This window comes from Antedon mediterranea, chromosome 5 (assembly GCF_964355755.1).
Source record: "Antedon mediterranea chromosome 5, ecAntMedi1.1, whole genome shotgun sequence".
In the NCBI taxonomy this organism is placed as follows: Eukaryota; Metazoa; Echinodermata; class Crinoidea; order Comatulida; family Antedonidae; genus Antedon; species Antedon mediterranea.
Genome location: NC_092674.1, coordinates 26,067,002 through 26,094,746, shown reverse-complemented (window position 1 = coordinate 26,094,746; position 27,745 = coordinate 26,067,002). Strand labels below are relative to the sequence as shown.

Genomic DNA, 27,745 nt, shown 5'->3' with positions numbered 1-27,745 from the left:
AGAAGTAATATTATTATATTTTCCGCAAATATACATATCACACTCAGTTAACTTTTCAAAAATTGCGTAAATTTGTAAGAAAAAAACAAACCACTTCTTAAATACATTATGTCACAAATTATTCCGCTTAGGGCTACACTACCATTTGTATACCATTATTTCAATCGAGGTTTTTAAGAATATTAATCTTAATAATAATATATAGAAGCATTTTCAATTATTCAGATCACGTGATTATAGAACAAAGAAATTGTAAAGATTCCGCCTGAATCCAAATCAGCGTAGAAGTAATTCGACCAACATTGCCATGACTACCAATATACTTGTTGATGTAGAAAATCAATTCATCATCACCAACAACATTGGAATAAATTAAAGTGGTAACAATGAGTAATATAACTTGGTGAACTCATTTTAACATGACTGCAATGATAAATATTACAACGCTAATTAGTTAATTAAGTACACTATCAGACAAAAATTTATAATAAATTAATTTAAAGGAAGAGTTTTACAGTTTTGAACAATGAACAACATTGGATAATTTAAAGTGGTAACAATGAGTAATATAACTTGGTTAAATCATTTAACATGACTGCAATGATAAATATTACAACGCTAATTAGTTAATTAAGTATACTATCAGACAAAGATTTGTAATAAATTAATTTAAAGGAAGAGTTTTACAGTTTTGAACAATGAACAACATTGGATAAATTAAAGTGGTAACAATGAGTAATATAACTTGGTTAACTCATTTAAAGCCCCATTCCCTACGTTTTTTAGATCTAATTTAAGATCACAAACTATAGGCCTATTTAATGTAAAAATAATACTATATGGTCCTATTGCGATAACTTTTTTCGTCTTTAAGCGGTTACAAATGTGAAAAATAAATCGATTCTAATAATTATAGCGGCCCGCTATAAATCCCAAAATGCATTGCGCGCGGATTGATATTTTTGTTTTTCACCTGTAATTCGCCCACTTTTCGATCGATCGTGAAGCCAAAACAAATGGAAGACTCCTAACTTTTCAGCGAAAATACCGGGTTTTCCCCAATTTGTATCAACGGAGTCTGGCAAAAATAGAAAGACAATTAATGCAGCAACTATACAACGTCAGGCTAGGTATAGGCCTATAGCTAGCGTACGATGTTCGTACGTTATCGATGTTTACCAGCTAGGCCTACAAAACTAAGCCTAGCTAGGCTAGGCCTAAGACCGTCCACGAGAGGTCGATCGCCGCGAGCTACTTAGGTAGTGCATTGTTTCTCACTTTTTATCATAATTTACCATAAAACGTACATTTAAGACAAGGAATGACATGGTTTAATGTTTTTAAAGTGATATATATGTATTATTTTCCAAAAAACGTCCAAAATTGCAGGGAAGGGGTCTTTAACATGACTGCAATGATAAATATTACAACGCTAATTAGTTAATTAAGTATACTATCAGACAAAGATTTGTAATAAATTAATTTAAAGAAAGAGTTTTACAGTTTTGGAGTGCCTTTAAATGCCATTGTTTGTATTGGAAACGGTAGCTAACGATTGGAAAACAAAACACACATACACTGGTATTTTCAATTAGTTAATTGAAACAGCTAGGCCTAAACACTTTCACTATGCCCGATTCAATCAATCGATATATAACTTTTGCTTATAACCATGTTTATTTGTAGGCCGTTGCCAATACAGTAGGCCTAATCTTCCTAAACACTATCTGATATTTTTGATACTTACAATATTATATAATGTAATTGAAAATGTTCATCTGGTTTGTAGGTATATGTTTGAAAAAAAGAATATTTTCAAGATAATTATATAATGTATTCATTTTTTCCATTGATTGTAAACCTCTAATGAAACTTTGTATTTATTCAGTATTTTATTATTCAACTTCTGTTTCCAATAATAGTTAAAACAAACAATTAATTTTGTATTATCATTACTGTAAATAATCACTATATATTTTATAATTAGTATTTTTTTGTTGTAAAAATCACTGTAAATACAGGTTTTTATGGTTACCATTATAATACTAAAAAATGTACAATTGATTGAATAAAGTTCACATAAAAGAATTTATTAATTTACTATAAAATATTAGAAAAATAAAACATATTTATAAACGGTTCAGGTTTTTAATTAGCTACTGCTATTACTTGTAATATTTAGCTGACCTTTAAATAGACTTCTAATTACTTAGTCAATTATCAGACTTACTGTATACATTCGACAGCAAAATAATATTGTTTTTCTCAAATTGTAATAATTCTCACTGAATATTGTTTATGGAAAGACTGATTTTTCATTTCTTTGTTTAAAATCAATTCATTAATTCATTACATAAAACAAGGCCATATACAGGGCTGCAGTCGCGTGCTGAAGTTGGTGTTTACCGACCAACCGACCAACCGACCGACATAGTGAGCTGTAGAGTCGCGTTGCACGCGACTACAAATAAAATAAATGAGACTTTTATGGTACCGTATTAAACCTCAGTATTTGTAAACACTGAAAGCACGAACGGACGAGATAAAAGATTTTAAAGTACAGTCGATAAATGGTACTGAATATTTTGATATTTTCAGTGTTTTAGTAAAATTGAAAAGTTTATTCCATTCCAATGGATGTAGCATAGTCCATCAATACAATTATTTTTGTTGTTTTGGTACGTACGTTGCTTGGTCGATTTTTAGATTTTGTTTTCAACAATATTGCCGTATCGATTTTATTATCTTTATTAATATTAGAAAAAAAAAAGGATTAGACCTAAGGACTGATTAAGAATATTAAGATTTATTGATATTTCCAAGATTGAAAATAGTTGAAGGTTGACTCGGTGATTACATTTATTTCACCGCCTGAACTTATACATTATAGTCAAACTAAATGCATTTAATTCATATAATGCTGATGACACCGCTACTGTTGCTTATTAAGTTGAACTGAAGTAATAATTTAACTAGATATGATGAAATTAAATGTTTTTACAATGGAATCTAATCCAAAGACCTTATTTAAATGGCAATTACCGGTGCGTCAAGCGAAGATCGATTTTTGCAGGGATCATATATTAATCAAAGAAAACTAGTCTGAAAGCCTTAAAGCCTACTTACCTAGGTGGGTAATGATTGATAACAAATGCCGTGTGGAGCAACACTGTAAGAGATGTTATAACAATATATATTATAGAAAGATAAAAACCACAATGAGCTGACAATTATTTAATTTCATTTCATTATTATTCGGTCTATTTCAGTATATACATAACAACAAGTTGGAAAGACCAGTGTCAACCTTAATTGAATTGTAGCTGAGCCGGTTGATCCAACCCCTTTACACATAAAAGACACAAAATAAAGTTAAAGCGAATCAAAATGAATGATACAGAGGTTGAGATTGTAACATATTTAGGTACAATAATTGATGATAAACTTAACTGGAAAAAAAAATCAACATGTGTTACCAAATAGGCCTAGGTGTAAACAGAGGCTTTATTTTTTAAGAAGTATGAAGAAATTTCATGTTTGCAATAGAATCTTGGGGTTGTTTTATCAAGTAATTTGATCAGTTTTAACAAGCAATAGCTTGGTTTTATAGCCTCGATAAATAACAAAATCAGCTTACCGAATAATTGGAGCTAAAGATAGTAAGAACGCTAAAGATATGGTTTACAGTGCTATAATTAAAACAAATTAAATTAATTATGTCGGATGAGTATCACCCTCTCCACCATTACCTTGTCTTTAGTAGGTCAGTGCGTTTAGTGTACTCTCAAGATGGAAAACCAATATGATGAGAAACACGTTAAGGCAATCAAAATGAAACGTTGATTATTTTATGCTATACCCTTACACACACCAATCTTATTTGTATTTGGTATTTTAACCGATGTTATCTATATTTTAAACGTTGTGTTTTATTTCTGTTTTACCAAATTGTAACCTTTTTAATTCATTTTTATATTTTATGTAAATTCTTAACTTTGAACAAACGGAACTAATTTTAAACCATGTACACATTTTACTGTGTTTGACTATGAATGAATACTGAAAGACGTTACCATTTCCTTCCTTAGAAAAGTTAAATTATTAGTTGAATAGAAATGTAAAACCAGAATACAATGTATATTAAATATATAAAAAAACAAGGCCAACAGCCATAAGTCGCGTGCTAAACGCATAGTGATACCGGACCGACCGACAGACCGACACACCGACCGACCGACCGACCGACATAGTGAACTATAGAGTCGCGTCCACGCGACTAAAAAGACCGGAAAAACTATAAAATCACACTACAAAAAGGTATTCGAGGGCCACAAATGATCAGCTGGATGGGCTACCCTCATGAAACGTGTTAAAAAAATATTAAGTACACACTTTGCGATATAATTATAATAACACGATTGATTGATTGATTGATTCATTCATTCCTGAAAGGGACTTCATTGTTTGTAGCCTATACTTGCGAAACAAAATTTCATCGAAACATCTGATTCTAGGAAATGGAGAGCCACTTTGATAGTGCTTGCACTGTTGGCAATTCTCATGGTACTCCATCCACGCTTGTTTGTATAATGTGGTTTGGAGTATTGGAGAGCCACTTTGATAGTGCTTGCACTGTTGGCAATTCTCATGGTACTACATCCACGCTTGTTTGTATAATGTGGTTTGGAGTATTGGAGGGCCACTTTGATAGTGCTTGCACTGTTGGCAATCCTCATGGTACTCCATCCACGCTTGTTTGTATAATGTTGATTTCTTTCTGTTTGTATACCTGGAAATTAAATAAAAAAAAAAAAAAGATAAAATAAAACGGTGTCTTAATTTCTGTTAGTTTTCTGTGGGAAAGTGTATATTTGTCTATCGCCAATCTTTATTGTACGTCCGTAGATAATGTCAGTCAATGCATATGATAATGTGTAACTACAGGGTTTACCCTTTATCTGTAATTAATTTTATATGTTAGTGTTTGTTAAAAATATCTACTATTGATTTTGTATGAGCGCGATGAGTCCGGAAAAAAAATTCAAATAAAATCTAAATCCAAGTCATTTATTGATTGTAGTTACATTTTTGGACACGATGTTGCCATGGACGCACGCGTACTTTAAATTGTATTATTGCACTTCGAATTGTACTCATGTTTAAATTGGTAATAACACATAATTACGTGGACATCGATTGATTAGAATTGGGAACCAACCATTTATATCGACGAACTCGACTCCGTAATGAACAGAGTTGCCTAGTCATCTGATTGAAAGTTACGGATGTAATATATAGGCCTAGCCTCCGAGGTATCATTCACCAGTTCTGGTAACGTCCGAACCTAGTCCGATCATGAATGTCAACGGTAAAGTTTATCCGATGTTTACGTTTAGCCATCGGGAAACGAGAACGGATTCCAATGATGGAAAACAGCCTGAAAAATCCAGCTTAACTGATGAAGTGTGTACGTTTGCGGGCGAGACAACTCTTCACGGAATACGTTACGTCGGAAACCGATCAATTTGCGCTGCCAGAAGGTAGGTAAACGACAGTGGCGTAACGCATGAGGCCCCTGCAGGCTTAGGAGCCCTCTAACGCTGGAGTCCTCGGGTGTTTTTTTTAGCCCTTTTCGACATATTTTAATGCCTGTTTTTTCCTCTGGACACTGCTATATAAGAAGCCCCCATAAGATCCGGGGCCTCTGAGTTTAGTCCGTGAGCACTCATAGCAGTTACGCCAATGATAAACGATTATATAACCATTTAAGAAATTATGCTTAGGCCTACTTGTATTAGTCATTGGTTTGTGTGTAAATTTACCATCATAGAGGCTATTAAACTGGGCGCTTATTCGATAGAATTTAGTAATTCAAATGTTTTAATTATATACAATATATCTTTGTTTAATAATGTTATTCCATCCTCAACAATGAACAAACACTAATTGTGTTGAAATATCTAATCTATTTTAATGGAGAAAAAACAACGTTAGTGCAATAGTAGTATTTTCTATAATCTCAATGAGGTAGGATTAATATAAAATCTCCGCTTCATATTTTTATGGATTAAAAGTTTTCCCTATTCATCATCAACTTTAACACATTCTTCAATAGTGTCGAGTCTATAAACAAAAATGTATTCTTCTCTCGCACTAAAAACTGTCTGCTTATTTGTGTTACCCTGATTTATTATAATTTGAATTAATAATTAAATAAACATTTATTACAGATATATTTGGTGCATTCTGGTTTTCATAGCGCTAGCCTTTCTTGTTATCATATTGAAAGAGTCCGTTGTAAACTACAGGTCTTACCCAGTTGCAACTAAGATATCCATTGCTCACTACGACGAAATCGCGTTTCCCGCCGTTACATTCTGCAACTACAACCAGTTGCGTCAATCGCAGGTCTCCGACGAAGAATTAAAGTACATTCGCGCATTCTTCAGTGGAAATTATGCCAATTTTTCTAATATAAACAATTGGAACCTTACAGAGCTTTACCTAAGAGCAAGTCACTCTATTAATGACCTACTTACGAAGTGTACATGGATGAGTTTAGAAGATTGTGGGCCAGAAAACTTTACAACTGACATAATGGATTTTGGGGTGTGTTACACGTTTAAGACGACGCGTAATGTATCGGTTGCTGGCGTCTCAAGTTCTCTATTCCTGCAGATTAATATCAATGATACAGATCATACTGGTCATGAACAAGGCATTAAAGGAATTAAGGTACGCCAATTCGTTTTTACCATTGCCTCCATTTAATGGTTCCCGCTAGAGACACAACGCAGTGAGATAGAGCGCAACGTAAGTAACTTGACCAATCACAAGCGATTATTGAAACTGTCGCTTGACATTGGTCTACGTCTTTGCGTTGCGTCTACGTCTTGCGTTGCGTCTATGGCATTGCGCTGCGTCTCTTATCACGCTGAAGTTCCACATGCAGGCATCTATTTAATGTTTAATGAAACATCTCCAGAAACATTGCATTGTAGATATGTAAGATTTTTGTTGGACCACGTTTTTTCACTATTTTTCTCATTCCCTTTTTGTATGTTTCAACTTGATCGTTACCATCATCAACAAGAAATACTTGTTCAGGTTGCTATGGTCACCTTTGATCTACATGTAAACATTTCATTTTCGACACACCCTACTATTTACGAAACACTGATTTATATTGATATTCTGAAACGTTTTTAAATTCACCTCAGGTTAGTTGGTGATCAATACGTAGTGGTATGTGTCGATCTCTAGTCACAAAGAAAAATGATTTCCTTTTCAGTTTACAAATGGAATGGCAAGGTTAAATATAAAACACTATACAGAAGAACAAATGCAACTGCAATTATAGATAACGTGATCATTAAAATATCATAAAAATAATGGGTAACAACCGTCAAAATGAATATGACAAAGTTTACAATTGAAAAAGCCTCACTACAGATGGAAGATTAATTATGCAGTTGACTGGTTTTAATCAAAAGTAAATAAATGCTTAACTTCTTTTATTAAGTGATGGATAAGTTCAATCATATTCAAACGTTTTAACATTTATACCAATATACTTTTATTTGCGACTTTCAAGTTTTATTATTTTTTATTATTTTTTGAAATTTCAGCTTATTTAACCACACTACAGCAAACTTTTAACAAAGAATGTATAACAGATTAAAAAAAAAAATATTCTCTATTTTATAGTAATCTAAAGCTCTATACACTATCAAACTGTTTGCGACAAAAACATGTGACGATGACGTCACTACCATGTTTGGGCACATCACCCTTTTTTGTCAAACTAGTCTGATGTTATAAACAGAGATTAACCTTTTCCTCCAGATGATGATACATCCTGCAGATGAACTTCCTCTTGTAAAGTCGTTTGGATTTTCAGTATCTCCTGGTTTTCATACAGAGATTGCTTTAAAGGGAGTCCAAGTAAGTAGTACTGCCTTTACAAACTAATAACAATTTGTCTTATATTTCACATTTACTTGCTAAACAGATTGGAAAAATAAACTAATTTTTATTTTCAATTTAGACTAAGTCTTTACCACACCCATACTCATCAAAGTGCACTGGGAAAGAGCTTCAATACACAGGCACCTATACTAAGGCTCTTTGTATTGAGGAGTGCAGGTTTGATTACGTCGTCGCAAAATGTGGATGTAAACTAACTAATATGATAGGTAAGTATAGTTTGCAACCTATTTTTAAAAAGTAGCTTGATTTTCTCATAAAGCACACAATTTACATGTCTGGTCTCCTTCAGCACTAAATCGGTAGCTATATGAAAAAAAAACTGTTTGTATCCATATATATACGTGGTATAATTTCGAGTTTGATATTTTACTGAAAGAATGAATGCTATGGCGGTCTATTCTTAATGAATCAAGATAATTGAAAGATTGTCATAATCCGCAAAGTTTCAAACTTTCTTCATTTTCCAGATACGTTTTCGATGATGTAAAAAAATAAGGACCGACATTTTATCTTGATGTTTTTGGTGATCATCAAAGGCCCTAAATATGATATAATAAAGTGCCCAGATTAGCCTCAAATCGGTGTTAGGTTTGGTTCAGCCCCTTTGAACCAATTCGACAAATGTCCATTAAAACCATTTTATTGATTTTCTTTTTTATTTAGGTGATGTTCCAGAATGTACTGTTCTACAGACCATTAATTGTGGTGATGCGGCTTATAGTAAGTTAAAGATGTATATCTCTCAAAAACATGAAAAATGAAGAATAATAAAAACGATTTGAATAGGCCATTTTGCAGTTTTAATAAAGTTAATCAGCAGAAAAAAAACCTGTTTTCACTAATAAAAAGATACTATTTGATAAACCATTGACTTCCAGTCAATTTGACTACTTTTTCTTTAAATTACCTTTTTAGACTTTCTAGGTCTAACTGATGCTTGACGGTGGAAAAACAAATCAGGAATCACTCTAGGCCTATGCATAATCCAAAATTATGCATTGTGGACGTTAGGTTATCCGCATCATTTAGGTTTAACCTCTGTAAGCTTAAACAAACGAGGAAATATTTCCTTGAAAAATGTATTCTTCTAAAATGATGTTTGCTGCTTTTTCACAATTCTGTTTCGGTGATCTAGTACAGTATATTTGTAACAGAGATATGCACACATTCATTCATTGTCCTCTGACCGTTATGTTGAAAAGTGTTTAACTTTTCAAATGTTTTAACTTTAAAAAAATCTGTAAATACTTTTACTTCAGATCGTTTTGTTAGTGATAGAAATGTTTCATGCGATTGTCCAGTAGCTTGTGATCAGCTGACATATGAACCACGTACATCCAGCACCTTATGGCCGGATCCAGCGACGATACAATTATTTGAAAATAATGATGGATATACAAAGGATTACGTAAGGTAAGTTAGGATTAGTTTCAACTAGGACGAGTACGCAACGAATATAATTTGATCAATCACGTCCTAACCTAATGACAAATACTTGCGTTGCGCTTACGTACGCGTCGTTACGTTTTGTCATAATGGAAAGTATGGCCACACACAATTGGATCAAATGGCATGGTAGCTGGAATAATCAGATGGCTTGTAAAAAGTGTAAGAGAAGGTGCAACTGAATGAAACCATCTTTTGCCATCGAGTAGGCCTACAAGGGCTGGTACACTTTCATAATGTTTAACGGCGTATGTGCAGCATTTCTAAATTCCCTTCCCAGAGCCAAAGCTTGAGCAAATATATGATTATAGAACTTTTCGTACCTTGTGTCCCAGTCCCAAAGTATGTATCTTACGATCTTAACTCTAATATTGTGTATGTTTCAGGGAAAACATTCTTCAAGTTAGCATATCATTTGAAGATTTGGACATGACCGTTGTTGAACTTGTCCCGTCATACTCTGTGACACAGTTGCTTTGTAAGTTGATCACAATTGTTGCTATTTATTAGGCCTACAATTTAATAATAACAATACTAATTTTTAAATTGAAAACTGCAATTAAACACTAAAGTAAATACAGTTTGCAATATGAAGGGCACTAAATGATAGGCATATTATATTTGTAAAATTTCTTAAAAGGTAAACAAAAATATTTTTATTTACAGCCGAACTTGGTGGAAACATGGGTTTAATATGTGGAATGAGTTTGATTACTATTGTTGAATTGTTGGACTTCGTTATTGTCGCAATTCTACAGCGTTTGATGAAAAAGAAAGAGTTTAGACCCACTAAAACGCACACAATCAGTAAATGAAAAGAAATAGTCGATTTGAAATGTATATGCATTGAAACGTGTACGTGAGTGTTTGCAATTAAGTAAAGAGACATCTAAGTGATTTCACTTAAATGAAATTGCTTTCACTACGACACAAAAAGGCGGCTACATTATTCAACAATTTATTGAATAATGATATGGAAACAAGTAAGACAAATAAAGTTCAATATTTCTTGAAAAAAATGAAACAATAGCCATTACTTCTGAAACCATAATAAGAGTTTAAATGGTTTTCTGTCTATAATTAGAACAGTAGGCTAGCTTTATTTAAAACAGAGATCTACTTAGCAATGTAGCGGGTTTTCGTTAAACAGTGCAGACAATTGGGTTGTCTGCACTTCTGGTGTATTATACAGCTTAAAGAAATGGAACGCGTCTCTGCTGCGTTTGTACAGGTGAAATTTTGTTTTTTTATACAGGTGAAATTTCGTTTTGTTTATACAGGTGAAATTTCGTTTTTGTTTATACAGGTGAAATGTCGTTTTGGTTTAAAAAGGTTATTTAATGTGATAGCTTTTTAAAGTTTTTGAATTATCACTATTATTTGATAATTTTTTTAAAACTATGTATATACTATTATTAGCAACCAAAGATGCTGATATGCATCATGGCGTTATTTATTTTTACAGTATTAATAAAATCTAATTATGCCTAATAAAGACTCACAATAGTGATTTCAAATTAAATCCCAACTACATCCGCTCAATAACCGCCTCCCGGTTTCATAAATCAATAATCAATATTATTATTATTATCAATTATTGTCGCTTTCCAAAACTTGCTATTGAAATACACAGACTACTATTATTAAAAAAAACTAATCTAATGACCTCTTATATTATCAAGAGACAGTATCGTTCGATTCAACGCGCGCGTTAATATGAATATAATATTATGACGTCCTCACTTCATAACTGTTCATGCGTGAACATTGAGCTGTGATTGAGTAACAGTAATTGAGTTTTAATAAACAGAAAAATCTATAATGTAAAAATCATAAATTACAATTGTATTCTTTACAAAAGTAAAAAGTACAGATTGAATAGATAAGCGCAGATTATACATACACATATTAAATGCAGACAAGGTCAGTTATAACAATATAGCAGTCATTAAATCATTGATTGTAGTTACATCTTCGGCCACAATTTTGCTATTATGAATACACGGGTGCTTTAGATCACATTATATTAAACTTTACATTATCCTGTACATCGGTGATAATACATTGTTGTCGATGTAGAAATCGTGAGTCCATACAGTGTAATTTTTATTCTGAGAGTTCGGCAATTGGGAATCAACCATTTAATGTTTACCGAGTTCCGCACCTTAATCAGCAGAGTTGCTTTGTCATCTGATTGATTGGTACGGATGTAAGATACACTAAGGTATTATTCGCCATTAATGCTTGATTATGAATGAAAATGGTAAAGTTTATCCGATGTTTACGATTAGTCGAGAGACAACGGATTCGAATGATGGAAAACAGCTTGAAAAATCCAGCTTAACTGATGAAGTGTGTACGTTTACGGGCGAGACAACGCTTCACGGAATACGGTACGTCGGAAACAAATCAATCTGCGCTGCCAGAAGGTGGGTAAACGGTTACATTTTATATAGTAACATAGTAACATATAGTATACATTTTATATAGTACTATAGTGGGTTGTGGTTTTCACTGCTTTATATCATTTGATATATTTTGCCTTCACCACCACTATACAATCATGTATTTTATGTTAAAAATGACTTGTGTAATACGAATCTGTCTAACCATGGAAACTAGTGTTGAAGTACCTAAATATCCCAATAGGCATATTCTTTATTATATTTTAATAATCTTATTTCCCCAGCCTAGACAAAAATATTGTTTTAAATATTGTTGATCACCACCAATATTCATTCAATCATGTATTCTGTTAAAAAGGACTTATTGTTATTATTATACTAATAATGACCTATCTAACCATGGAAACTAGTGTTGAAGGGCCTAAATATCTCAATAGGCATATTCTGTATTATATCTTTAATCATTATTTTATTTCCCAACCTAACTTTACCTTAAAAAACCTGAATTAATTCGTCTGGTTCCATTACAATGGATAAGATAATTAGTACTGAGTAGGCCCTATTGTCGATCTAATTAGGTATTTTCAGAGTTTGTTTAAAGCTGCTTTAAAGGATAAAATGGATTCCTCTATTTTGAAACATTAGCATCAGTCTCATTTTCCCAGTAAAAAAACTGTCCGCCTTTTTTGTTCGCTGATGATTGATACAATCTTTATTTAATAATTGTATTAGAAGATATATGTTTAAATATATTGTATTTGCACATTTCACATGATGCTAGGCCTAGTTTATATATTTCGTGACGTGATTTTCTAATTATAATATACTTTTACAGGTTAATTTGGTGTTCTCTGGTTTTCATAGCGCTAGCCTCTCTCGTTGTCATATTGAAAGAGTCCATTGTAAACTACAGGTCTTACCCAATTGCAACGAAGATATCCATTGCTCACTACGACGAAATCGCGTTTCCCGCCGTTACATTCTGCAACTACAACCAGTTACGTAAATCGCAGGTAACAGACGAAGAATTCGAGTTCATTAACGCATACCACATTGGAGATGTTGCTAATTATTCTACTATAAACGATTGGAACATTACAGAGCTTTTCCTAAGAGCAAGTCACTCTATCGATGATCTACTTACGAATTGTACATGGATGAGTTTAGAGGATTGTGGGCCAGAAAACTTTACAACCCATTTCGTTGATTTTGAGGTGTGTTACACGTTTAAGACGACGCGTAATGTTTCGTATGCTGGCGTCTCAAGTTCTCTGTTCTTGCAGATTAATATCAATGATACAGAAAATACTGGTCATGAACAAGGCATTAAAGGAATTAAGGTATTTTACTATTTCACGTATCTGTTACTGGTTTTGGAACATTGGTTTTTAGTACTCTATTTTACATCCAATTTATCTATATTTCATCTGTCCTTTCTCCATTATCTTCTAATTTGTTGGACGGCAATTACATTGAGTACATTCTGTTACAAGCAAGTTAGATATAAGTAAAAATGTATTTAAGTAAGATTGACTTTGGAGCACTCTTGCGAACATTCATAATAGTGTGATGGCGCTAGTTACTCATCGTTATGCATGATTAATTGATAACGATGACGTAATTATAACGGTATAAAATCAGTGTAGACATGATTTCCATGGTTCATTGCTGATACCGGTGGATTAGTTTATTTATGTAGGCCTTCTTGTTAGCAAGCATTCTATCATTGTTGTGATTCTGAATGAAAATAACTTATTGTCGGTACTTTGTACAGCAGTACAAGTTAATGCATCTTCATTTCACATTTTCATAAGTTGCCAAACTTTTTTTACTTTTAGATGTTGATACATCCTTCGGATGAACGACCTCTTATAAAATCGTTTGGATTTTCAGTATCCCCTGGTTTTCACACAGAGATTGCTTTAAAGGGAGCTCAGGTAAGCCTAATGCAACTTCATACTTAATACGAAATATTTTAGGCCTATAAAATAAAGTAATTAAATAATAGGTATTTTATATTGGCATACAAAACATAGCATTAGAAAAATATTTCTTGTTTTATTCTAGACTAAGTCTTTACCACACCCATACTCATCAAACTGTACAGAGAAAGGTCTTCAATACACAGGAACCTATACTAAAGCTCTTTGTATTGAGGAGTGCAGATTTGATTACGTCAGTGAAAAATGTGGATGTAAATTATCCAATACGATGGGTTAGTATAGAACGTATAAAACTTTAAAACGTATATGTAGCTTGATATAACATTATATTTAACATGCACGTTCAGCTTTCAGTGACAATTTGAGAGTGTTGTAACTCGCAAAGCAGGGTTGGTGACTATTGTGAAACCGAGAAAAGTTTTCGAATCTAAAAATAACAATATCATCGATATTATACTGAAAAATGTTCAATCTCCATAGACAACATTATAAATTTTACGTCACTCCACAATATTTCAAAATTTGTTTAACTCAATTTAGCCTATTATGGAATACTATCATCCTTAACACTACCATTGAACATGCAAATTTGAAACAGCTATAAATCAGTCGCGGTTAGACCAGACGGATAGTAATACTTTCACTAGATACGCCCTCCTAGACTAGTATCTAACTGACTTGCGATAGTCATTTAAGTTTTATCTAGTGACAGATAGTAGGCTCTATTGATTGATTTTTGTTTCTTTTTAGGTGATGCTCCAGATTGTACTGTTCTACAATCCATCAATTGTGGTTTTGATTATTATAGTAAGTTTAACATCAACTTAACTAACTAACGGATAGATTCGCGTATTAAGGAAAACCAGGCATTTTTTGAGAACGTTTCAAATATTGTTATTTTAGTTTAATTTCAAACTGTAAATACTTTTACTTCAGATCGTTTTGTTAGTGATAGAAATGTGTCATGTGATTGTCCAGTAGCATGTGACCAACTGTCATATCAACCACGTACATCCGCTACAATATGGCCGGATCCAGCGATGATACAATTATTTGAAAATAATTATGGCTATACAAAAGAATACGTAAGGTAAGCTAGTATGGCCGACAGGATCAGACGTGGGGCACAATGACGTGCTAACTTAACTTAATTAGATTAGACGGCCGGTCAAAAGAGAAGAGTGCAATAAATGAGTACTTAAGAGACGGCGTTTGTCTTTGTGTGCAAGATGGGCTGGCGCAAGCGCAACTATTAAGTTAATTAGGAACTCTTATTACAACACCTAAATAAGTTCCTGTCATTTAATTGGACGATTGTGGGTCACATGCCGTGCAATAGTACGCACTATTAAACGATCGTACGAAAAAAAAAATCTGTGTTTGGAAAATATTTTTTTTTATTCTATTGCTTTTGAAATACAACAGCGCCACCTATTTTGTACTTTCGTCGCCAGCCAATGTTATTGTTATGACTGGTTTAGCGATGGAAGTACATTTTTGGAAAGATATATGTACCAATTTAGATTAAATGCATTTAAATTAACTATAGATCGTTTTTTACATAATTAACACACACTCACACAGTAGGTACATTTATAAAATCCATGTAAATAATAATATTTAATATAATTATTAAAAACCAAATGTTACTATTTTAATCAATGTGAACCAATGTAGGCCTAGACCTACCTTCTATTTGATTCAAATGACAGGAATCTATTTAGATGTTATAAAAAACTAATAATGAATGTGTTATATTCGTGTAATTGTACAAATAATGGCATTTGGTGAATGATGAAAGGTTAATATATCAACTCGACTGTCGCTTCGTTATTATATAACCTTTCATCATTCACCTCATGCCATTATTTGTACCATAACACTCATAAACATTCAATATGTATAACTGCAGATACTGTGATATTGTGTATTTTCAGGGAAAACATTCTTCAAGTTAGCATATCATTTGAAGATTTGGACATGACCGTTGTTGAACTCGTCCCGTCATACTCTGTGACACAGTTATTTTGTAAGTAAATGTTAACGGCATATACAATTTTGATAAAATATTGGTAAAAGAATAACTTATAGTTAGGTAGAATAGGACACTGCAATCAAACACTCTTGAAAATAGTTTGCTAACTACATCGATAGGCCTATCTTTATTTAATTGTCTTGATTGTGTTTTCTTATAAATAAAATGCATGTTCTTACTTACAGCCGAACTTGGTGGAAACATGGGTTTAATATGTGGAATGAGTTTGATTACTATTGTTGAATTGCTGGACTTTTTAATTGTCTTAATTCTACAGCGTTTGATGAAAAAGAAAGAGCTTAGACTCACTAAAACGCGCACAATCGATCAGAGTAAATGAAAAAAAAAGCAGTAGTCGATGTGCAATAACGCAATCAGTGAATGACTGTGTACGTTGATTACAATTGCTTTCATGTAAATAAAACTGCTTACACTACGACAAATAGCTGTTACATTATTCAACATATTATTTTTGCTATAATATGGACACGGGTATACTGATACGTAGTACAATATCAATATTTCTATAAAATAAAACAATGAAAAAACAATTACTGAATTTCTGAAATGGTTCGTATTGTGGTCTAATTGCAACAGTGAGCTATATTTAGAATGATAGTCTATATATAAAACATAGCGTTTGCGTTAACCACACCAGAAGTTTCGTTAATCAAACCAGAAATTGAGTTATTCTGGTTATGTTTTTATATCTAGTACTATAGCCACTCAAGACATGGGACGCGTTTCTGCGTTAGTTTCAGGTGAAATTGCATCCCAGCAGCTAGTGTGTGTTGGAAATCAATGAAATGAAACGCGTTTCTTTGTTGGTTGCACGGTGAATGCGTTTTCGTTTGTACGTCTCAGCAGCTACATACAGTAATGTTTGCTGAAATTGTATGTTGTAAATCACCAAACGATAGTGACATGAATGTAGAAAATAACTAAATGTGTATACAGTTAAGATGAGAAAATCTACGAACTTTTGAATGCTTACACTTCCCCAAAAATGTAGAAAGTTCTTGTTTCTTCGATAGGCTACAGGTGGCGAACTGTCCGGCAACTTGTATGTAAAAGTATAAAGTTCTATGTGATATTTAATTGTACGTTTTATAGGCCCAACATTTTTAATGTAAAAAATACTGATTAGGTTTATTTTGAAACTGAAGAACGCCCTCTGTAATAAGTGATGTTTTGTTGTTGACGCGTTGAAAAGTTACAATATTTTTACTGATTTTAACTTGTTTCTAGAAAGAAAAATATATCATTAAGTTAAATTTACCCCTAAAGCATGTTAATATAATTTGCTTGACATCATTTTGCATCGTAAAACCTTACCGGGCGATAAAGGTTCCTACTGAACCTAACGCCGGACCTTACCGGGCTTATCGGACCTTACCGAGCGTAGATTAGTATGACCAATAAAAAAAATCCCAGTATTTTTAAGGTGTAAAGTGGTTTAATATTTTGTAATTAATTGATTTATATTGTTTGATGATTTGAATTATTGATATTAATAAAAGTAATTATTGATATTAATAAAAGTAATTGTTATGCCTATAAAGTTTGCTTGTATACTGTCAACCTCAACCTTTATTTCATCATTATTTTTTAAATAGAAAAGTTGCATTGTATCTGTAACTTGTATTATTGTATGCGGGGATATTTCAGCATAAGCCGTCCAACCATATGTGTTTTTTCAAACTTTACTTTGACCTTTGTCCATTCTTCTTTGATGTTGTCTTTCTTGTGTTTCTTTGTTCTTCCTCGTTTCCTCCCACTTTGTATAGTTCCTTGCATTTTTGTTCGGATGATCTCATAATGTGGCCGTAGCATCTCACCTTTGACAATGGACAGAATATCATCTGTTCCAATGGCTGCTCTTACTCTGCTTCAGACTTCTTCATTTGTTATTCGGTGTTTGTATGTGATACCCAAAATCTTCATGTAGCATCTCATCTCAAAGGCTTCGGTTTTTCTCTCTAGTTCGGCTGTGTTTCACACAAGTATTATAGAAAGATTAATGTAACTAAAGAGCGCACGGAGTAGCCTAATTGTATGCTTATGTTTAATTTTCTTATTGCTCCATATTTTCTTTAGCTTTGTTAGCGCTGATGTAGCTTGCGCTATATTCTTGCTAACACTTCCTTTCTTTATCATTTCTCATAATGGCTCTTCCAATGTATTTAAAACCTGTGAGTGCTTGTAGAGTGTGATTTTCACTTTGATGCTGTTGGTAAAACCATCACTCTTGTTTGGTCATGCTTTTTTGGGGGTTTTTCCGTGTTGATTTCCATGCCATAGACTGTTTCTAGAGTTTTTCTTCTGTGTATACAACAGAAAACATCACTATTTGGACAAATGGTTTAACCTAAGTTTGTTTTAATTGCAAATTAAACTAATTATCGAACTCAATTTAATAAGTAAACTGCATCATCAATAGGGGATAAACAATTAGCACCAAAGTATGTACCCACTGTCAATATCATTGAATAAAGCATTTATAAATTACGCGCGATTTACTGACAATTTCCTTTAAGTGAATTTATGGATTAACGATTCTATTGTAAGGTAAATATTCATAATAATACGTCAATGTAGAAATCATGAGACTTCCAAAGTATAAATTTACTGAGAAATCGATAGTATAGAATTGTTAATCAACAGAGTAGGCTTGTCATCTGACTGATTGCCACGGATTTAAGATATACCAAGGTGTTTTTAAAACGTATTATTAGGCGTACATGAATGAAGGATGGACGATAAGAAAGTATATCCGATGTCTACGATTAGCAGTCGGGAGACAACGAATACACTTGGAGAAAAACAATATGAAAAATCCAGCCTAACGGATGAAGTATGTACGTTTGCGGGCGAGACGTCTCTTCACGGGATACGTTACGTCGGAAACAAATCAACCTGGGCTGTCAGAAGGTAGGTAAATGATTATATAACCATTGAACATGCTTCTATATTTTTTATTTGTGATTGGGCCTCAGTTATCTTGTCTGTTAGAACCTATTATTATTATTACTATTATTGTTTTTCGCGGTACTAGACGTACCATTTATTTTGTATCACCAGCATATATATACAGTATTTCTTTTACAACAATATTGTTATAAGTGTAATCTAAATAATCATAATGAACGGAAAACATGGTATTTGTTACAAAATGGGTTATGCAACAAACCGAAGCTCTTAAACACATTACCCTTTAAATAATATCTAATTAGCAAATAAAACAATAAAAGTACAACTATCAAATAGAAATGAAAAGTAAACTCTACATGAGTGAGCATTTATTAATTAATAGTTTTTGTACTTCTTTTTTAAAATTTCCAATTTTAGTTTGACACTTTATGTGATTAGGCAAACTACAATTATGGTGGATATTTAATCATTTGGTGCAAATTGATAGTTTAGATTGAACCATTTTGTGGAAGAAGGTATTGTTAATTCCTGGTGAAATTTTGAAATGAATGAATGAATTCGTCAAAATAAATTTCAGCGTTTGTTCGACAAAAGGAAAACATGAAATAAAATTGTAATTTAAAATTCAATTTATTTCACAAAAGGTGATACACACATTTGGTAAATTAATAAAGAAAGCAATTATTTTTGTGCCGGAGAAAGTAAGCTTCAAACTTAGTTCTACCAGCAAAAAATAATGTTGATCTGTAAATCTACAAGCAATATTTATATATACATTTTGCATAATTGTGAACGTGTCAATCAGATTCCGCATTTGGAACCACTGGTATGTAGAATCAAGGCAGTTAGATTGCATTGGTACAGTCGAGTTTCTGGTTGTAAAGTGATGGTTTTAGTTAAAATTTGTTTGGTAGATGTGCTTTAGTTGTGAATGTGGTTAATTTTATATAAAGAAATTGTTGAAGGTGACGGGGAGTTTCTGATTGCTATTATATTATTATTGTTTTAATTTCATATTTATATTAATACAACTTTTTTTAAGTTGACGGGAAGTTTCTGATTGCTATTGGAATTATTATTATTTTAATTTCATATTTATATTAATACAACATTTTTTAAGTTGACGGGGAGTTTCTGATTGCTATTATAATTATTATTATTTTTATTTCATATTTATATTAATACAAAAACAAAATTGGAATTAAGTATTTTATTTTTTGAAATATCCATTTAACTCGAGTCATTTAAAAAAAAAGTTTTAAATTGTATACTGTACCGGTATTGTTATACTGTGTGACTCTGATAAATAAATGAATAAAAACATAAATCAATCAATACAAAAAAAGTTGTCTTTTAAAAGAAAGTGGGTTTGGGTGGCAATTAAAGATATTCGGTATTTGTGTAGATTCGAATGGTAGTGTTTTAATTTTTTTTTTAATCTGGTCAATACCTTGTTCCATTTAGAAATTCGTGTGCAAGTAATGTCACAATATTTCAAATAGGCCTACTATATACATTGTATTATTTGACTTTATGTTTAGTTTAAATGTTTTTCCAGTGTCCACATTAAAAAATAATAATTATGTTGAAATATGCCTTTTAATATATCTTAATGGAATAAAATAATTTATTAGTACAATATAGATATGTTTCATGTTCTCCAAAGAGGTAGCCTTAACATTTTGAAAATGTCCGCTTTGTTTTTGTTAATCATATTTTCATGGACAATGTCATATCCTTGATTAATGATTATTTTTAACTTCTCCAGTTAAAACTTTTAACACAGTGCCGAGTTTATCGAAAATACAAGTTTCGTCTTTTACCACAATAAAAACTGTCTGCATATTTTATTTGCTGATTAATAATTATTGATAGAATTGTTTATATGTTTATATATTGTTTTTTTTCTATTTATACTATTACAGATATATTTGGTGTGTTCTGGTTTTCATAGCATTAACATCTCTCGTTATCATATTGAAAGAGTCCCTTGACAACTACAGGTCTTACCCAGTTGCAACGAAGATATCCATTGCTCACTACGATGAAATCGCGTTTCCAGCCGTTACATTCTGCAACTACAACCAGTTACGTCAGTCGCAGGTATCCGACGAAGAATTGAGGTTCATTCGCTCATTCTACAGTGGAGAATTTGAAAATTTTTCTACTATAAACGATTGGAACCTTACAGAGCTTTACCTAAGAGCAAGTCACTCTATTGAGGATCTCCTTACGGAGTGTACATGGATGAGTTTAGAAGATTGTGGACCAGAAAACTTTACAACAACTTTAATTGACTTTGGGGTGTGTTACACGTTTAAGACGACGCGTAATGTATCGCATGCTGGCGTCTCAAGTTCTCTATTCCTGCAGATTAATATCAATGATACAGATCATACTGGTCATGAAAAAGGCATTAAAGGAATTAAGGTACGCCAATTCATTTTATCATCACCTACATTTATCCCTAAGGTTTCGTTTCCATTAGAGAACGTAATGCAACGTTATTGATTTGACCAATCACAAGCGATGCATTTTTCAAACTGTCATTTTGTCTGCGTCATTTTTGCGCCGCGTCTCTAGTGGAAACCACGGTTAAGTTTGATAAGTTCACTTGTAGGCTTCTATTTAAGTTTAGTGAAACGCTTTCGGAAGCCAATGCATTTCAGTATACGCAACATAATGTTTTAAAATTGTTAGACCGCCTTTAAAATAGTTTACGCTTTCTTTCAACTTGATTGTCGTCGTCGTCGTCTTCATCATCATCATCATCATCAACATCACCATCATCAATGCAGATCAGTAAATCACAATACATAGCAAACATTTAACAAAGAATGTATAACAGAATGAAAAAATGAAATATCTCTATTTTGATGAGGAAGCTGTCCGAGCATGACAGAAAAACTGTCAAGCAGGTTTTTAGTTTTTCAAAAAGAACTACTAACTCATGTCTATTTGAATTGAATAATCTAATCTTTCCCTCCAGATGATGATACATTCTTCAGATGAACTTCCTCTTGTAAAGTCGTTTGGATTTTCAGTATCTCCTGGTTTTCATACAGAGATTGCTTTAAAAGGAGTCGAGGTAAGTAGTATTTAACCTTTACAAAATATAATAGTATAATTGTATAAAATATAGAAATTAAATGTGTCGTTTATTATACTATCGTCTACTATAACATACATATCGTTTAACCAAATGGAAAATATACTAATTGTTATTTTCATGCTAGACTAAGTCTTTACCAGACCCTTACTCATCAAAGTGCACTGGGAAAACGCTTAAATACACAGACACCTATACCAAAGCTCTTTGTATTGAGGAATGTCGATTTGATTACGTCACTGAAAAATGTGGTTGTAGACTGTCCAATACGATGGGTTCGTATAGAACGTTTTAAATAATGAAGTTTGTATAATAAAGTAGCTTGAAAAAACTTACTTAACTTTTTGTATCATCTATAAGATACGTAGTTTAATTTCAATTTAATATCGACGAAGATTGCATTCTATGGTGGTCCATTTTCCATAGATCAAGATAAATGATAGGTTTTCACAATCCGCAATGTTTCAAACTCCCTCCATTTTCAAGAATCTATTAGATTTTTAGATTACCAACTGAGCATGCGCAATGCACATAAAGAGAAAAAAACAAGAAACATATTTGCTTTATTCTTTCAATCAATTTTTTTTAATACAGACAGTTCATCTTGTTGTTTTTCGGTGGTGATCAGTGGCCATAATATTCCGAATTTGTAGACCCTTTCAAAACAAAGAGATCAAATTAGTTTTGTATTTGTTTTTTTCACAAATTTCAACTTTTTAACATTGATTTTTTTTGTTACATTTAGGTGATGTTCCAGAATGTACTGTTATACAGACCATTACTTGTGGTGATCCGGCTTACAGTAAGTTATGTCTATCTATTTAAAAAAAGAAAAATATTTGAGTCTTTCCTGATCTACTTAATGCTTGACGGTAAAAACTGATGAAGAATAAACCTACGTATTCATAATTCAAATGAAGCATTGTGGACTTAGTTAGGTTATCCGCATTTAGGTTACACTATCAAACTAGTTTGACAAAAAAGTGTGATGTACTCAAATATGGTAGTTATATGCCAAAATATGGTAGTGATGAGACATAAAGTTTGATAGTGTAGACAGCTTTAGACTCTGTAAAACTTGGCTCCCACTTATAGATACGCAACGCAAGGACGTAGACTCACTGCAAGAGAGTTGGTCAACGACATGCGAGTAATCGCACATAGCCTGTTTTATATTATATGTATTCATATTTTTGCTATAATATATATAGAAAGAATCCACATGTACTGGAAGTAATAAACTGAATATCTTCTTTTTTAAGACAAAATGTATAAATAATCATGTTAGAAAAAGAGTATCGCTTTTTGATGATGAACAACTCTAAAATGTATATAGGAAATGTTTTTTTTTTTTTTTTTTTTTTTTTTTTTTGTATCTATTATGTTGTGTTTATTGTTTTATGTTTTTTATGTAAAAGGGTCCTGCGAAAACAGAAGTGTAAACTTCTCTATGCAGGATCCTTGCCATCATTTATGCTATGAAACTGTATTTATAAACGATGAGTAAATAAATGTGAATTGAATGAATGAATGAATCCATCGTTCCTGATTGGTCAAATCATTTGCGTTGCGCTTACGTTCCTGCGTTGCGGCAACCAAGCATTAAGCGTGGTTCCCACTAGTGACGCAACGCAAGGACGTAACGCAACGCAAGTGAATTGACCAATCACAGGCGATGGCATGGCCTTTTCGCTTGTGATTGCTAACTGTCTATAACTTCGCTTGTCATTGGTTAAAACGCTTGCGTTGCGTTTACGTCCTTGCGTTACGTTCTAGTGGGAACCAAGCTTTAGTAAGGGAATGTTTTTTTGCTTCTACCGACACACAAATGTTATGGTTTCCAACATGTATTTCTTGTACATGTACAAATGCTGTTGTTTTTTAATTCAAATGTTTCTGCAATTTTATTTCGGTAAAATCTATTCTACACCAACAGGGATGTGCAAAAATGTACTGCTCTTTGACCATTCAAAAAGTGTAACTTTTAGAAATGTTGAACTTTTTTAAAACTATAAATACTTTCACTTCAGACCGTTTTGTTACTGATGAAAATGTTTCATGCGATTGTCCAGTAGCATGTGGTCAGCTGACATATGATTCACGTACATCCAGCACCTTATGGCCGGATCCAGCGATGATACAATTATTTGAAAACGATTATGGATATACCAAAGAATACGTAAGGTAAATGATTAAGAGTGGTTCACACTAGGGCGTCGAAGTCATATTTTGCGCAATTTACATCATTAAGCGTGGTTCCCACTAGCGACGCAACGCAACGACGCATTGACGCAAAGTGCTGTATTGCGTAAGTGGAAACCGACGACGTATAGTGCTGCAAACATCGCAGGTTTGATTTCACGCAGGTGGTGGAAAACACAATTATTGAAATGGCATTTTCTTACGTTGCGTGGGTTGCGTTACGTTTAGTCGCTAGTGAGAACCAAGTTTTAGTTACCCGCGTTTGCGTTGCGCTAGCGTAAATTGACAAAACAACCCGTATCTTAACGTTAGAACAAAGGAAAACAAGTTATTCATCTTTTTGTAGTCTCACAGAATTTATCTATAGCACTAGCCTACGATATTGTGTATATTTCAGGGAAAACATTCTTCAAGTTAGCATATCATTTGAAGATTTGGACATGACCGTTGTTGAACTCGTCCCGTCATACTCTGCCACACAGTTGCTTTGTAAGTTGATCACAATTATTGCTATTTATTAGGCCTACAATTTAATAATAACAATACTAATTGTTATAGAACAGAATTGAACACTGCAATCAAAGACTAAAGTAGATGCAGTTTGCAATACGAAGCACTCTAAACACCAGGCGTGTAACTACTACTAGACGTACCGATAGATAGGCATATCTTTATAAGCATCTTGTTTGCGTGTAAGATATAATCAAAAAAGGTTCTTATTTTACAGCTGAAATTGGCGGAAACATGGGTTTAATATGTGGAATGAGTTTGATTACTGTTATTGAATTGTTGGACTTTATTATTGCCACAGCTTTACAGCGTTTGATGAAAAAGAAAGTCAATAAAAAAAACTAGTCGATTTGAAAAGCATGTATAAGCATTCATACGTGTACGTTAGTGTTTACATTAAGTAAAGAGAGACCTAAGTGATATCACGTAAATATACTTGGTTTTACTACAACACAGAAGTGCGGCTACATTATTCAACAATTTATTAAATAGTGATATGAACAAGTAGGCCTAATGTAAATACAATTTCTTTTTCTGCATCAACAGTTGTTTGTTGCAAGAACAAATGTGACGCGTTTTTGCTGCGTTTGTTCAGGTGAAATTGCGTTTTTGTTTGTATTTTACGTCCCTGTAGCTGTGTTGGTTACCACTCAAGAAAAGATACGCTTTTTGTTGCTGCGTGCGCGTTAGTTCAGGTGAAATTTCGTATTGTTTTTTACGTCCCTGTAGCTGTGTTGGAAAACATTAAATACGTTTATGCTGCGTTGGTTACAGGTGAAATTGCGTTTTGTTGTTTACGTCCCTTTAGCTGTGTTGGTTACCATTCAAGAAATGAAATGCGTTTTACTGCGTTAGTTCAGGTGAAATTGCGTTTTTGTTTTGTTTTTTACGTCCATTTAGTTGTGTTGGTTACCACTCAAAAAATGAGACGCTTTTCTGCGTTGGTTACAGGTGAAATTGCGTTTGTGTTAAAACGCCCAAGTAGCTATTGTATATTGAAATCGTAAACCACTCAATGATAATGATAAATGAAATACAGAAAATAAATAATGTGTAAATAAAATAAAGAAAAAATCTACCAAAGTGTGAAAAGTTTCGAAAAGCTCAAACTTAGTCTACTCTATAATATGCGACCGGCTCTGTCTTCAAACGTTACCTTATTTTTTAAAGAACCAAGCATTAATTTGTATAGCGTTTAATAGTTTAAAATGTATGTTCTACGATGATTATTTTTTGTTATGCATGGTGTTTTTATTATTACAGTATAATAGAATCTAATTCTTCTTTCCCTTTTCAGGGAATTTATTAGTTCAATGTATATTGGCCTTTGGCCCTAATACAGTACAAACAAATAAAAAATAACTATAACTTAAGATAATGATTTCTTCTTTCAAAAGCAAAGTAGACGTATTTTCCTAAATTTTAAGTAAAATTTGTGTTGGAAAGTAATAAACATAGCTTATTAATAGAAGGAAAAGCACGAATAAATCTTGGAATAAAACTTTTTCTTAAATCATTATAAAATTGCAGAATAAAATGATATTCATCCTCAATAATGTTCTTTTTACATAATTTACACGTTCTCTTATACCTTTCTACACCCTCCCATCTGCCCTTTTCAATTTCTAGCTATAATATCCCTAAACGTAACTTCTTAGTTTAAAATTATTGATGTTGGTCAAGTAATAACTTAAACATATTTCTTTTTTATAAAGAGAAAAGAGCCTTAACTTATTATGTGAACTAAATTTTTGAATGCATTTTTGTTTTTCAATATCACATAATCGCAACTTAAATTCTCTCAAAAATAAACCTTTACTATTAACATATTGTTGTAACCATATAACCAAAACCAGTAGAAAAAAGTAAGTGTTTGACTAATTATTATACCTAAAGACTCCCTAAATTTAGTATTATTTATAATACAAGTAACAGCAGTGATTTCAAATTAAATTCCAACTACTTCATCAATCAATAACCAATAACTATCAATTATTGTCGCTCATCAGAGCTTGCTATTCAAATACTCAGACTATAAGTATTAAAAAACACCAATCTATGATTTCTTATCTACAGTAGTGTTTGATTCAATGCGCGCGTTAATATTAATATTATGACGTCCAAACTTCATAACTGGTCATGCGTGAAACAACAATGAATTGAAATTGAGTTTTGATAAGAGGCAAAAGTTATAATGTACAAATAGGCCTAATACATTTTGATTGTCTTCCTTAGGCCTACAAGAGTTAAAAGTATGAATTAAACATAATCGTGAAACCTGATTACACAGTACAGTTATTAAATAAAGAAGACCGGATAAGTACAAAATACAAAAGCAAATATATAACTATGTTAATACTAAGATAGAAATTGCAGAGTGCAAGTGAGTGCTGTGAGCAGATTTATTGCATAACATAGTCTATATGTTAGAAAGCTTCCCAATGGATAACAAAAGACCTCCCACGGACTATGCAGTGTGTACAATCATCGCCTGCAATAATTGATTTTACCGGCAGAGAGCGAAAGCCGTAAACACGCCTAAGTTGTCTTAGGCCATTTTTTGTAGACACACCATGACCTTTCGGAAGCAATGAAGCGTTACTGGAAGTAAACTTTCTGTCAAAAATATGAAAAGCTGCTACCATATTGACTGTAGTTACCATTTTCGGACAACACGATTTTTCCATCATGGGCACACGACCACACTAAAAATACATATTACCATGATATTACAGTATATTACACTTTATTTGTTGCTGTAACTCGGTAATAATATGCCATTAATGTACAAATTAGATTTTATTCTAAAAGATCGATTGATTAGAATTGCGAATCAACCATTTATGTTGACGAGCTCAACACCTTAATCATCAGATTTGTTTTGTCTTCTGATTGTTACGGATTTAAAATACCAAGGCAATATTCACTAACGTATAATTAGCCTACGTTATGAATGAAAACGGCAAAGTTTATCCAATGTTTACGATTAGCAAAACAGATTCCAATGGTGGAAAACAACGTAAAAAATCCAGCTTGACGGATGAAGTATGTACGTTTGCTGGCGAGACGTCTCCACGGAATACGTTACGTCGGAAGGAAATCAATCTGGGCTGCCAGAAGGTAGGTAGTCCTACACGATTCTGCAACCATGTAAGATTCTATTTTTACTTCATGG

General features: G+C 32.7%; 3 protein-coding genes across 3 annotated transcripts; all 3 read left to right on the top strand.

The window, feature by feature from the left end:
• The first annotated feature begins 5,355 nt into the window (after nucleotides 1-5,355).
• LOC140049243 (acid-sensing ion channel 1-like) lies at nucleotides 5,356-10,737 on the top strand. Its single transcript, XM_072094087.1, has 8 exons — nucleotides 5,356-5,540; nucleotides 6,231-6,735; nucleotides 7,846-7,944; nucleotides 8,048-8,195; nucleotides 8,653-8,709; nucleotides 9,249-9,402; nucleotides 9,822-9,913; nucleotides 10,102-10,737. Exons 1-8 carry the CDS (start codon nucleotides 5,356-5,358, stop codon nucleotides 10,248-10,250), a joined length of 1,389 nt encoding a protein of 462 aa, XP_071950188.1. The 3' UTR covers nucleotides 10,251-10,737.
• An 888-nt stretch (nucleotides 10,738-11,625) lies between these two features.
• On the top strand, nucleotides 11,626-17,267 carry LOC140049866 (acid-sensing ion channel 1-like). The gene is made up of 8 exons (XM_072094817.1): nucleotides 11,626-11,864; nucleotides 12,676-13,180; nucleotides 13,679-13,777; nucleotides 13,908-14,034; nucleotides 14,534-14,590; nucleotides 14,720-14,873; nucleotides 15,721-15,812; nucleotides 16,004-17,267. Exons 1-8 carry the CDS (start codon nucleotides 11,686-11,688, stop codon nucleotides 16,156-16,158), a joined length of 1,368 nt encoding a protein of 455 aa, XP_071950918.1. The 5' UTR covers nucleotides 11,626-11,685; the 3' UTR covers nucleotides 16,159-17,267.
• Nucleotides 17,268-18,517: 1,250 nt separating this feature from the next.
• LOC140049865 (acid-sensing ion channel 1-like) lies at nucleotides 18,518-25,760 on the top strand. Its single transcript, XM_072094816.1, has 8 exons — nucleotides 18,518-18,749; nucleotides 20,675-21,179; nucleotides 21,739-21,837; nucleotides 21,986-22,133; nucleotides 22,604-22,660; nucleotides 23,889-24,042; nucleotides 24,458-24,549; nucleotides 24,788-25,760. The coding sequence occupies exons 1-8, from the start codon at nucleotides 18,571-18,573 to the stop codon at nucleotides 24,913-24,915; spliced, it is 1,362 nt and encodes a 453-aa protein (XP_071950917.1). The 5' UTR covers nucleotides 18,518-18,570; the 3' UTR covers nucleotides 24,916-25,760.
• The last annotated feature ends 1,985 nt before the right edge of the window (nucleotides 25,761-27,745 follow it).

What these genes read in the sequence shown, in the direction of transcription:
- LOC140049866 (XM_072094817.1), top strand. Translation starts at nt 11,686, where the DNA reads ATGAATGAAAATGGTAAAGTTTATCCGATGTTTACGATTAGTCGAGAG. An exon ending in TTGTGGTTTTGATTATTATA is followed by an intron (nt 14,591 to 14,719) that starts GTAAGTTTAACA and finishes CTTTTACTTCAG; the next exon opens with ATCGTTTTGTTAGTGATAGA. An exon ending in TATACAAAAGAATACGTAAG is followed by an intron (nt 14,874 to 15,720) that starts GTAAGCTAGTAT and finishes GTGTATTTTCAG; the next exon opens with GGAAAACATTCTTCAAGTTA.
- LOC140049865 (XM_072094816.1), top strand. Translation starts at nt 18,571, where the DNA reads ATGGACGATAAGAAAGTATATCCGATGTCTACGATTAGCAGTCGGGAG. An exon ending in TAGACTGTCCAATACGATGG is followed by an intron (nt 22,134 to 22,603) that starts GTTCGTATAGAA and finishes TGTTACATTTAG; the next exon opens with GTGATGTTCCAGAATGTACT. An exon ending in TTGTGGTGATCCGGCTTACA is followed by an intron (nt 22,661 to 23,888) that starts GTAAGTTATGTC and finishes CTTTCACTTCAG; the next exon opens with ACCGTTTTGTTACTGATGAA.
- LOC140049243 (XM_072094087.1), top strand. Translation starts at nt 5,356, where the DNA reads ATGAATGTCAACGGTAAAGTTTATCCGATGTTTACGTTTAGCCATCGG. An exon ending in AAGGCATTAAAGGAATTAAG is followed by an intron (nt 6,736 to 7,845) that starts GTACGCCAATTC and finishes CTTTTCCTCCAG; the next exon opens with ATGATGATACATCCTGCAGA. An exon ending in TTGCTTTAAAGGGAGTCCAA is followed by an intron (nt 7,945 to 8,047) that starts GTAAGTAGTACT and finishes TTTTCAATTTAG; the next exon opens with ACTAAGTCTTTACCACACCC.